At 38.3% G+C, this 12,647-nt stretch overlaps 1 protein-coding gene and 1 long non-coding RNA gene across 3 annotated transcripts; one reads left to right on the top strand and one right to left on the bottom strand.

Moving 5' to 3' along the window:
- Window positions 1–287: 287 nt before the first annotated feature.
- LOC109167536 lies at window positions 288–1,070 on the bottom strand. The gene has a single exon (XM_019316557.1). The coding sequence runs from the start codon at window positions 1,068–1,070 to the stop codon at window positions 288–290; it is 783 nt and encodes a 260-aa protein (XP_019172102.1).
- Window positions 1,071–3,214: 2,144 nt separating this feature from the next.
- LOC109167641 lies at window positions 3,215–6,859 on the top strand. Of its 2 annotated transcripts, none has more exons than XR_002051884.1 (4): window positions 3,215–3,378; window positions 3,516–3,564; window positions 6,348–6,425; window positions 6,534–6,859. It is a non-coding gene; the product is annotated as an uncharacterized LOC109167641 (long non-coding RNA). The 2 variants fall into 2 exon arrangements; XR_002051885.1 differs by lacking the exons at window positions 6,348–6,425; window positions 6,534–6,859 and adding exons at window positions 5,689–5,757; window positions 5,882–6,318.
- Window positions 6,860–12,647: the final 5,788 nt, after the last annotated feature.

Raw genomic sequence — 12,647 nt, 5'->3', positions numbered from 1 at the left:
GAATCATGCTATATTGAATAGATCTGATTGCTAATACAGATGCTTAAAGCATGATGCGAAGATATGATATGTACCAAACTGCATGAATGGCTCATTATATTGATGGCCTCTTAGATTATATTTATGCAAATGTATATTGTTGGCAAATCTTTTTGCAAGAACTCGGGAGGGCTTGATAAACATGAGAGGAGAGAGAAGCAAGTTGGAGTATAAACTTTTACTTTTGTATTGTATTTCTCTTGACTGACTACAAAATTGATTATATACAAGTATAGCTATACAATTACTTAGCAAGAGATGATGTTTAAGAGAGAGCTCCTTGATTTAATCAAGCACCTAAAAATGCTTTGCATTGTGTTCTCAATATCCTCAAGTTCAGCTTCCAAAGTCTCCAGATTGCAAGCGTTGTATTCGCAAGCTACTCTTCCATTTTGTACCAATTTTGATACCAGTGACCACCTAGATGGCTTAGGCTTCGAAACTGGCACAGACAAGAAAAGTAGGACAGACTGGAAAATAGAAGTGCTCACTGCATTTGCTTCTCTTAATGCTCTTATCACTGCTGAGACATCATGATGCACAACTAAGGGTGTTGATCCATCAATCTCATCATCCATTTTCTTTATAGCAGCAATTGACTTTTTTGCGTCCTTGTTCATCTTCTTTACGAATGAAGAGTATTTGGTGATGCTGGCTTCAGAACTTGAATCTCCCTTTCTTCTCCTTTGGGAGGATTGGAGATCTCTCAAGTGTTCTTTCAACTGAGAGATGCAGTCTCTTGCTAGACCACAAATATCAAGAAGCCTCACAGATTTCTCCAATAAGCCATCAACCCATTTCTTATTTTGATTTTGGGAGAGGGCTTGAAGGGTTTGTGGCAAGTTAAGAAGATCATCCATGCACTTGTAAAGCTGTTCTAATCCAAGCAGACCACTGCAGATTGTGGCTGCTTCCGGAATGGCTGATGCCTGTAATGTTTTGAGCTTGTTCAGCTCTTCTTCCACTTTCTGAATGCTTGGATGTGATCTGCTGGGAAAGCTAATAGATCTGATGTGGTTGGATTTTGCCATTGTTGTATTTTCTATCTTTGTAACAGGAAAGTAAACTCAAGCTTGTGCTGGCTAGAATAAGCCCTAGGCTTGGTTATATATTGGCAGATTGGAAGGTATGGTGATAAGAATAGTAATGTGCCATTCCTTGAACTTAGCCAACCTGTTGTTTATTTTGCCAACAAACTCTGATCATTTATAATTCTTTATTCTGTATAGGCTATTTAGTAGGAGACATTGCTGACATGACGAACATTACACTGTTTGTAATAAGAATATGATCACCATGTGGTTGCAGCATGCAGATTTCTTTGATTCTTTGGAATGGTTTCTGCAATTTATTTTCACCAACTAAACTCATAATAAAGTTTCCTATTTCTTTAATCCTCATATTAACAGAATGATTAGCAGGTGTATCAGTATTGAGCTGGTGAAGATTATGTTTCTTCCTCCCTGCCAGGCATCGGAAGGGGAGCATAAAACATAATCTTGACAATAATGTTTCTGTAGATATATGGAGTAATAGCCAATCCATAATTTTAATTTGCATGGGTGAAGGGAAGGAAATTCTCCTATATTCTGTGCACGCTTATATTTGGGATTTATACTGAAATCCCACTACAATTCTGGATTGCAAAAATTTATTTTAATAATCTATTCTGACTGCCATAGAACAAGCAATTTTGATGGGAGACGTGACGTGTAATGGAATGGCTCAGATCAATGTGATAAGCATTACCTGTTTGACTAATTGCCTATGTAAGTTCGAAAGTGTAGTTACAACCTATAACTGCATTAACACCCCAATTACCATAATGTACACATTTACATGCACTCTTTGACATGTGCTTTGTTAAAAATATTCAAATTGCAATACACTGATAGTTATATGATTATAAATTAATGTTCATTAATATTGCATTAGTGTATTAATAATGAAATATAGTATACCCTGCATTAAAATATAAACATTATTGACATAATGCATGTAGCTAGGTTCCACTTAAACACAGTATTTGCCTACACAAAATGTCCAAGTTCCTAAACTTAGTACAGTTACCTGGAAACATGAACCATGCTATACTATTAGATAGATAAGGGGACTCTGTTTTTGTTGTTTGGAAAACCCCTGTTTGAGCTATTAGCTTGAATCTCCCAGATTGTTAACTTCATTTGTAGTAACCGGGTACACTTGACACTTTGTAGAGAGGAAGATAGTCAGATAGATGAATAATGGAATGTAATTTTTAATTTCTGTACTGTATTTTTCTTGAGTAATTACATAAGTGATTATTTACAAGTATATAAAACTATGCAATTTCTAATTAGAATGAGACCATGTGTAGGAGAGAACTCCTTGATTTAACCAAGTATCTAAAAATGCTTTCCAGTTTCTTCTCAATGGCCTAAAGTTTAGCTTCCAAAATCTCTAGATTGCATATTTTTTCTTCTTGTTCATATTCTTCCTAAACGAGGTGTATCTATTGATGCTGTATTCAATAGTTGAATCTTCCTTTATCCTCCTCAATAAGGAATGAAGATTTCTTAACTTTTCCTTTATCTGAGAAACATCATCTCTTGCTAGACCACAAACGTCAAGAATCCTCACTGATTCTCCATTAAGTCTTCAGCCCATTGCTTATTTTGATATTGGGATAGAGAATGAAGGGTGTGTGGCAATTTAAGAAGATCATCCATGTGCTCATAAAGCTGTTCTAATCCAAGCACACCACTGCAGATTGTAGCTTCTTCTGGACTGGTTGATACTTATAATATTTTGAGCTCGTTCAGCTCTTCTTCCAATTTCTGGCTTGGATGTGGTCTCCTGCGAAAACTACTAGACTGGATATGGTTTTGCCATTCTTTGTATTCTTCTCTTGTCTTAACAGGAAAGTAAAGTCAACCTTGCTTGGCTAGAAAAAGCACTTGGCTTGGTCATATATATCGGCAGATAAGAAAGTAAGGAGACAAGATTTCCACTAGCCTATTAAAAATGTGATGAGTGTGTGGTGCAATGTGGGACTTGGTAAGCCTGCTATTTATTTTGCCTGCTAGACTCTAATTGTAGCCATTTCTTTATTCCTCACAGGCTTAGAATTGAATGATTTGCCTGCAAGACTCTAATTGTAGCCTTGGATGTTCTTTCAAGAAGCTCGTTCAGCTCTTCTTCCAATTTCTGGCTTGGATGTGATCTCCTGGGAAAACTAGTAGACTGGATGCAGTTTTGCCATTCTATGTATTCTTCTCTTGTCTTAACAGGAAAGTAAACTCAATCTTGCATGGCTAGAAAAAGCACTTGGCTTGGTTATATACATCAGCAGATAAGAAAGTAAGGAGACAAGATATCCACTTACCTATTAAAAATGTGATGAGTGTGTGGTGCAATGTGGGACTTGGTAAGCCGTAAGCCTGCTAATTATTTTGCCAACAAGACTCTAATCATAGCCATTTCTTTATTCCTCACAGGCTTAGAATTGAATGATCTGGAATCTCTCCTCAACTGCATTAATAAAAGGTTAGTTGCTTCCTGTCTGCCTCAAGGCACTGTGCCACATTTCTCTTCAATTATTAAGGTCAATACAATTTGATCCACTCCTATTTAATTAGTTGAAACACGATTGCTTATTCGGTTTCTCTTTGCACGAGCCTCATTGATCTACAAGAAAATGGGGAATGCGTTAAAAAATTGAAATGAAGATAGAATATAAAATATTGAGTGAATTATAGATGCACGAGGATCAGGAATAAATTAACATCTGCACATTATGGATGCCTTACTGGCATGTTCCCTATTACATCATTCATTATTGGCTATAGAAAGAGACATGATTTGGTTATCAGACTCTTATTACAGATTTCTAGATTCTCTTATTCTTACCATTATGAAATGATTGGTAGGTGTTTATCGATATTGAGTTGGTGAAGATTATATTTCCTCGTGCCACCATTAAAAGATTATTACCACTTAGCACCTTTACTTTATCAATGACAATAAAACCATAACATGTTCAAGAAAATTAGCTCAGGAAGATAAAATATCGAGTTTGAATGACACCCAATACTACTGCACCTTCGGCTTTTCACCACAGTATTTACTTATTGAAATAATTTCATACCTGAAATTCCATGGTTTTTTTACATATTCATTCATTCACAAGTGTGCAAAATTACTTCCCATGAAAACTTAATTTCTTTCCATACTCAGCATTTTTGTAGCAAATACATGTTCTTGAAACAATTCGGGGGAAGTATATCTTTTCAGATTGACATTTAGGGGATCCAATGTCATGAAAAGAGCAGAGCATGGTCATAGTCTTGTGACTCATCATAGTTAATTTGCATTGCTTCTGGCTTTTAATTTTACCTTTTTGTCAGAGGGAGTAATTAACACTTTGCCGGGGCAAGACAAATATATAAGAAAAAAACCTAGGAAAATTTATGCTTCAAAAGTTTGGAAAAAATCTCATAAGAGAATAAAGCCAAAAAGTAAATATTATCATTCCTTGTATGATCACCCAGAACATGAAATCATGCTATACAGAATGGATCTTGATTACTAATATGGATAAGCTGGTTAGAGCATGATGTGAAGATATGATTTGTATCGAATTGCATGAATGACCCAATCAATATTGATGCCCTCTTTGATTATATTTATGCAAATGTCTACTGTTAACAGATCTTTTGCAAGAACTAGGTAGGCCTTGATACACATAAGAGGAGAGATAGATGCAAGTTGGAGTATAAACTTTGACTTTTGTATTGTATTTCTCTTGAGTAACTACAAAATTGATTATATACAAGTATGGCTATACAATTACTTAACACGAGATGATGTTTAGGAGAGAGCTCCTTAATTTAATCAAGCACCTAAAAATGCTTTCCGCTAAGTTTTCAATATCCTCCAGTTGAGTTTCCAAAGTCTCTAGGTTGCAAGTGTTGTCGTGTTGGTATTCACATGCTACTCTTCCATTCTGTACCAGTTTTGAAACCAGTGACCACCTAGATGGCTTGGCCTTCAAAATTGGCACCGACAAGAAAAGCAGGACAGACTGGAAAATAGAAGTGCTCACTGCACTTGCTTCTCCTAGTGTTTTGATCACTGCTGAGATGTCACGATGCACATCTATGGGTGTGGATCCTTCAATCTCACCATCGATTTTCTTTATTGCTGCAAGTGACTTTTTGGCATCCTTGTTCATCTTCTTTACGAATGAAGTGTATTTAGTGATGCTGGCTTCAGTACTTGAATCTCCCTTTCTTCTCCTTAGATAGGATTGGATATCTCTCAAATGTTCTTTCAACTGAGAGATGCAGTCTCTTGCTAGACCACAAATATCAAGAAGCTTTACTGATCTCTCCAATAAGCCATCAACCCACTTCTTGTTTTGATATTGAGTTAGAGCTTGAAGGGTTTGTGGCAAGTTAAGAAGATCATCCATGCACTTGTAAAGCTGTTCTAATCCAAGAAGACCATTGCTGATTGTAGCAGCTTCTGGAGAGGCTGATACTTGTAATGTTTTGAGCTTTGTCAGCTCTTCTTCCACTTTCTGGATGCTTGTATGTGATCTGCTGGGAAAGCTAATAGATCGGATGTGGTTGGGTTTTGCCATTGTTGTATTTCCTCTCTTTGTTACAGGAAAGTAAACTCAAGCTTGTGCTGGCTAGAATAAGCTCTAGGCTTGGTTATATATTGGCAGATTGGAAGGTATGGAGATAAGTATAGCAATGTGATCAGCATGTGATGCAATGTGCCATTCCATGAACTTAGCCAACCTGTTAATTATTTTCCCAACAGACTCTGATCATTTATAATTCTTTATTCTGTATAGGCCATATAGAAGGAGACATTGCTGACACAACTGACATTAGCCAGGTTGTAATTTGAATATGATCACCTTGTGGTTGCAGGATGGAAATGGGTTCTGTATTTTAGTTTTACCAACAAAACTCATAACACATTTTCCTATTTCTTTATCCTCATACTAACAGACTGATTCGTAGGTGTATCAATATTGAGCTGGTGAAGATTATGTTTCCTCCTGCCTGCCTGGCATCAGAAGGTTGATGCCCCACAGCAACTTCGCCACATTCATAACATAAGGGGAACATAATCTTGACAATTTTGTTTCTGTAGATATATGGAGGTATACCCAATCCATAATCTTAATTTGTATGGGTGAAGAGAAGGAAATTTTCCTATATTCTGTGCACGCGTATATTTGGGATCTATACTGAAATCCCACCACAGCACTGCATTGCAAACATTGATTTTACAATCTCTTGTGACTTCCATAGAACAAGCAATTTTGATGGGAAATGAGACGTGTAATGGAATGGCTCAGATAAACCATGTGCTTTCCTGCAGCAAGTCCGGTTAGACTCACCACGCCTTTGGCTTAAAAAAAATTTCTATCCTCATCATCTGCAGTTTTTGTGGGTGCTGAGTGCTGACAATCATTTCTTTACTTTTCTTGGATCCAGGCATCTCGCCACTTTTGCCACCTTGCCTCCAAAAAATTTATGTGGCTTGTCTATAATTGGTTGGAGGACTCATACACATACACAACAACTACTCAACCATGACAATAAAGAATGGAGTGAGATAATGGGAGACATTCTGTTGCAAATTTCATATACATTTGCAGCTTGTTTAATAATCTTACTAGAAAAAGAGGTTCTTTTTTTCTTACGACTTTTAATTGCTTAAGTAAGTTTGAAAGTGTGGTTACAACGTATAACTGCATTAGCACCTCAATTACCATAATGTGCACATTTACATGCACTTTTTTTAGAAATACATATGAGGGGTTGGAGATTTTAATTCTGTTCTAATCTCTGTATTCCATACAATTGAGTCAAGAGGATACACATATTTATACTAGGCTATGCACACTAACTATGGTAAGGATCAATAATATCCCTAAGATATTATACACACTATCCTAAGATATTATACTGAGATCATATCAAATATTCTTCTACCATATAATGTCTAACACTCCCCCTCAAGTTGGAGCATAGATATTGATAATGCCCAACTTGTTACATAAGTAATCTATTCGAGGCCCATTCATAGCTTTTGTAAAAAGATCTCCTAGCTGTTCTCCTGTCTTCACAAATCCAGTAGAAATTAAGCCTCGTTGTATCTTTTCCCGAATGAAATGACAATCAACTTCAATGTGCTTGGTTCGTTCATGGAAAACAGGATTGGCTGCAATATGGAGAGCCGCTTGATTGTCACACCATAGCTTTGCAGGAATAGAGGCCTTGAGCCCTATTTCATCGAGAATGTGATATATCCACAAGATTTCACAGGTTGCCTGTGCCATTGCTCTATACTCTGACTTTGCACTCGATCGTGAGACAACATTTTGCTTCTTGCTCTTCCACGAGATCAAGTTTCCACCAAAGAAGACACAAAATCCGGTTGTAGACCTCCGATTCTCCTTAGACCCTGCATAGTCTGCATCTGCAAAGCACTCAATGTTCATATGTCCATGGTTTTGATATACAATTCCACGTCCTGGAGCACCTTTCAAGTAGTTCAGGATTTGTTCAACAGCTTTCCAATGATCAATAGTTGGAGACGCCATAAATTGACTTACAATACTTACTGAGTAAGCAATATCAGGACGAGTTACAGTCAGATAATTTAGCTTACCAACCAATCTTCTATATCTTTCTGGATCATCAAATAGCTCCCCCTCTGATGTCAACTGTGAATTAGGGATCATTGGAGTATTGCATGGCTTAGCTCCTAGTTTCCCTGTTTCTGTCAATAGATCAAGTATATATTTTCTCTGGGAGAGAAGTATACCTTTCTTACTCCGTATTACCTCAACACCTAGAAAATATTTTAATGTACCAAGATCTTTAGTCTGAAATTGACTATGAAGAAAGGTCTTAAGAGATACAATACCAGCGGTGTCACTTCCAGTGATGACAATGTCAGCCACATAGACAACTAATAAAATAATGCCTTTCTCAGAGCGTTTATAGAAGACAGAATGATCAGACTTTCCTTTTATCATGCCAAACCTCTCAATCGCTTGACTGAATTTCCCAAACCATGCACGAGGGCTTTGCTTAAGGCCATACAAAGATTTGCGAAGTCGACAAACCTTACCATACTCCCCCTGAGCAACAAACCCAGGTGGTTGCTCCATGTAGACTTCTTCTTGAAGCTCACCATGTAGAAAAACATTTTTAATGTCCAGTTGATGTAATGGCCAATTAAATGTAGCAGCCATAGAAATAAGCAATCTGACAGAGGTCAATTTTGCAACAGGAGAAAATGTGTCAGAGTAATCAATACCATAAGTTTGTGCATACCCCTTAGCAACTAGACGAGCCTTCAACCGAGCTACAGATCCATCAGGGTTAACCTTCACCATGAACACCCATTTGCACCCAATGGCCTTCTTCCCTACAGGTAAATCTACCAAGTTCCACGTACCATTGAAATCCAAGGCATTCATCTCCTCAATCATAGCGTTACGCCAACCAGAATGGGACAGTGCTTGTTTGACAGTTTTAAGAAGTTGTATAGAGTCAAGAGAAGCAATAAAAGAGCAGGAGATATGGGGTAAGTGGTTGTAAGAAACAAACGATGAGACAGGATAAGTACAAGTTCTTTTACCTTTGCGTAGGGCTATTGGCAAGGTAGCTGGATCAGACGACGAAGAATCCGGCTCAGGACATGAATCTGGCGTATTGTCAGGAACCAAAGTAGTGTCGGGATTCGGGTTAACCTCTTTTGGAATAGACTGGTGTTTACGAGAATATACCTGAGTGATTGGTGGTCGGGAAGGTGGAATAGAAGCGGAAGCGGTGGTAATCGTATAGATGAGAATATCATCATCACTGTCGCCATGGCTTTCTGAATTTGAAGAAGGTGAGAAGGAAACATCTTCATGGAAGGTTACATCAATAGACACGAGATATCTTCCCGTTGACGGACAATAACACCTATACCCCTTTTGAACACGAGAATATCCCAAAAAGATGCACTTTAAAGATTTAGGATCTAATTTCGTGATATGGGGCCTTACATTTCTCACAAAGCAAGTACATCCAAATGTTTTTGGTGGAATAGGAAATACAGATTTGTGAGGGAAAAGACACTGATAGGGTGTTGTACCATGTAAGACCGAAGACGGCATACGGTTGATCAAAAAACAAGTAGTAGAGACTGCATCAGCCCAAAAATGTTTTGGAACCCACATTTGGAACAAGAGAGCCCGAGCAGTTTCTAGTAAGTGCCTGTTTTTGCGTTCAGCAACCCCATTTTGAGATGGGGTGTCAACACAGGAAGATTGATGTAAAATTCCATGTTCAAGCATATAAGAGGAAAAGGGTTCAGAAAAATACTCTTTAACATTGTCACTTCTCAATACACGAACAGGTATATTAAATTGTGTTTGTATCTCAGCACAAAAAGCACGAAAATGGGAAAATAATTCAGAACGACTTCTCATAAAATATAACCAAGTCATGCGAGAGAAGTCATCAACGAAAGTAACAAAGTACCGAAACCCGGTTTTGGACATAACACGACATGGACCCCAAACATCAGAATGAACTAACTCAAAAGGAGCACGTGCTCGTTTATTGACTCTAGGACTTAAACTAACTCGATGATGTTTAGCAAATTGACAAGACTCACAATTTAAAGAGGACACCTTACTAAATTGCGGACACATCTTTTTCAACAATGGTAAGGATGGGTGCCCTAAACGACAATGGACTTCCAACGGAGTACCCATCCCAAAGCAGGCAACAGTTCTCGGTATACTAGAATCAAGAATATAGAGGCCACCAGATTCATGCCCTTTACCAATAATCTGCTTCGTCGTAAGATCCTGGAACATGCAGTGAGTGGGAAAAAAGGTTATGGAACAATTTAGAGCATTAGTGATTTGACTAACAGAGATCAAATTAAAAGACAAGTTGGGAAGGCTCAAGACCGAGGATAACGGGAGATCAGGAGTCGGATTAGCAGTGCCAATCCCAAGCACCCTAGAGGTGGATCCATCAGCTAGAGTGACATGGGAAGTTGAAGGAGAAGATTGAAAGGTAGATAGGAGTCTAGAGTTACCTGTCATATGATCCGTGGCTCCCGAATCAATAACCCATTTGGAAGCTGAAGAGACGAGGCAAGTGTTGAGATTACCTGAGGTGGCAGCCGCTACAGTTGAGGGAGATGATGAGGATTCTTGGTACTTCAGGAACTTAGCATACTCATCTGCAGAAAATACAACCGTTTTCTCACCATGAGTATCAGAAGACACCATATTGGCAGACCGATTGCCCTGATTTCTATTCTGAAGCTTTCGGCAATCCTTCTTCATGTGCCCCGGTTTCTGACAGTAATGGCAAATGATTGGATTATACTGCTGGCCATGAGGATCCCTATTGTGATATGACGACTTCACAGGCTCCCCCTTTGACTTCTGACTGACAAGAACACTACTCGACTGAGGGGGTTGATAGGTCTCTGTGCGTAATACTCTAGAGAATACATCAGATAGGGATTTGAGCTCTTCACTGGACAATATCTGGGACTTGGCTGGTTCTAGTCGAGGATGAAGACCAGCCAAAAAACTCATGATGGCCATTTGTTCTCGCTGTTGCTGCTGAACCTTTATATCCGTTGTGAACAGCATTAATTCATTAAGAGCCTCATATGTTTTCTTGAACTCCATAAAATAAGTCTGCAGAGGTTTGTCAAGCATGTCGGCCCTATAAAAAGCCTTACAAACATCATAGATTCGAATAATGTCGCCCTTACCCGAATACAAAAAATTAAGATAGTCTAAGAGCTCTTTGACAGTTTCACAATGACTAACAAAACCAAATATCTCAGATTCAATTGAGTTCCGTATTTGAAGAAATAATTTAGCATCATCACGCAACCAAGTTTGCTTAGCTTTGTCATCCTCGGGTGGGGTGGCAGTCATATGGGCATCTTTGTCAATACTACGCAGATATATTTTAATGGTTCGTTTCCAATCCAAATGATTTGAGCCATTTAATTTGTGTTCTGTGATTCTTGCATTAACTGGAAGAATATCGGACACAACTATAGACTTAGGCTCAGACATTAGGCTATCCAACAAGAAGATATCTCAAATCAGACAACCAAACTTCCAGAATCAGACCTCTAAGCCACAACAAACACACAAACAGCCACACAACTTCACCTGTCTTGCAAAGCAAAAAATAAGAGGGATATTACCGGGACCTCCAATGCCAAAACCGAGCCTAGAGCAGCAACGTAGAAGACCGGGCGACCTTGGGAAAGTAGACCGGAGTGGATTCCGACGCCGGAGTGACGCACACGCGCCGGCGCGTGGACAGCATGCGAGGGACGAAGGTGGCGCGTGAGGGCCACTCGCCGGGCGAAATCACGTCGAATTCAGCAGTCCGGCCTATCGGTGACCGGCGACTCTGCTCCTGATGGTGGTGACGACAAATGGCCGGCGACAATTCCGACCCAAACCTCCACCGTGGCAGAAGCAGAAAGAGGAAAAAAAAAATTTCTGTGTTTTTTTTTTCTTTATGTGGCTCTTGATACCATGTTCTAATCTCTGTATTCCATACAATTGAGTCAAGAGGATACACATATTTATACTAGGCTATGCACACTAACTATGGTAAGGATCAATAATATCCCTAAGATATTATACACACTATCCTAAGATATTATACTGAGATCATATCAAATATTCTTCTACCATATAATGTCTAACAAATTCCTATACTGTAGAGAGGGAACTAGATGGATAATGGAATATAAATTTTAATTTCTACACTGTATTTTTCTTGAGTAACTACGTAAGTGGTTATGTACAAGCATGGTTGAAAAAATCGTTAGACACTCATCGGGCACTCGGGGGGCGCCTAGGCGGCAATTAATTGGCGCCTAGGCGCCCGTGTATTTTTTTATTTTATTTTCTAGTTTTTAAAAATTTGTTTAAAATTTTTAAATTTTTTAATACTTGATAATTATAAACTATTTAATACTTTAATAGTTAATGTTAAAATATTAAATATTACCAAAAAACATCTAGAGTTTGAACAATTGACCAAGTATCTAAAAATGCTTTCCAGTTTTTCTCAATGACCTCAAGATTAGCTTCCAAAGTCTCTAGATTGCATATTTTGTCTTGTTGGTATTCACATGCTACTCTTCCATTCTGTACCATCCTTAAAACGATTGACCATCTAGATGACTTTGGAATTAAAACCAGCATAGACAAGAAAAGCAGAAAGGTATTGAGAATAGAAATGCTCATTGAACTTGCTTCTCTTTGTACTCTAATTGCAACTGAAATGTCTTGATCCCCACTGTTAAGAGTTCTGACATACTAATCTCAACTTCCATTTCTTTTATTGCTGCTATTGACTTCCTTCCATCCTTGTTCATCTTCTTCCTAAATGAGGTGTATCTAGTGATGCTGGATTCAATAGTTGAATCTTCCTTTCTCGTCCTCATGAAGTAATGAAGATTTCTTAAGTTTCCCTTCAACTGAGAAACTTCATCTCTTGCTGAGCACAAACGTCAAGAATCCTCACTGATTTCTCCATTAAGTC

Source organism: Ipomoea nil, unplaced genomic scaffold, assembly GCF_001879475.1.
Source record: "Ipomoea nil cultivar Tokyo-kokei standard unplaced genomic scaffold, Asagao_1.1 scaffold3169, whole genome shotgun sequence".
Lineage (NCBI taxonomy): Eukaryota > Viridiplantae > Streptophyta > Magnoliopsida > Solanales > Convolvulaceae > Ipomoea > Ipomoea nil.
This window is presented reverse-complemented; position numbering and strand designations above follow the sequence as displayed.

Bases quoted from the DNA above. Each gene is read 5' to 3' on its own strand.
- LOC109167536 (XM_019316557.1), bottom strand. From the start codon at position 1,070: ATGGCAAAATCCAACCACATCAGATCTATTAGCTTTCCCAGCAGATCA.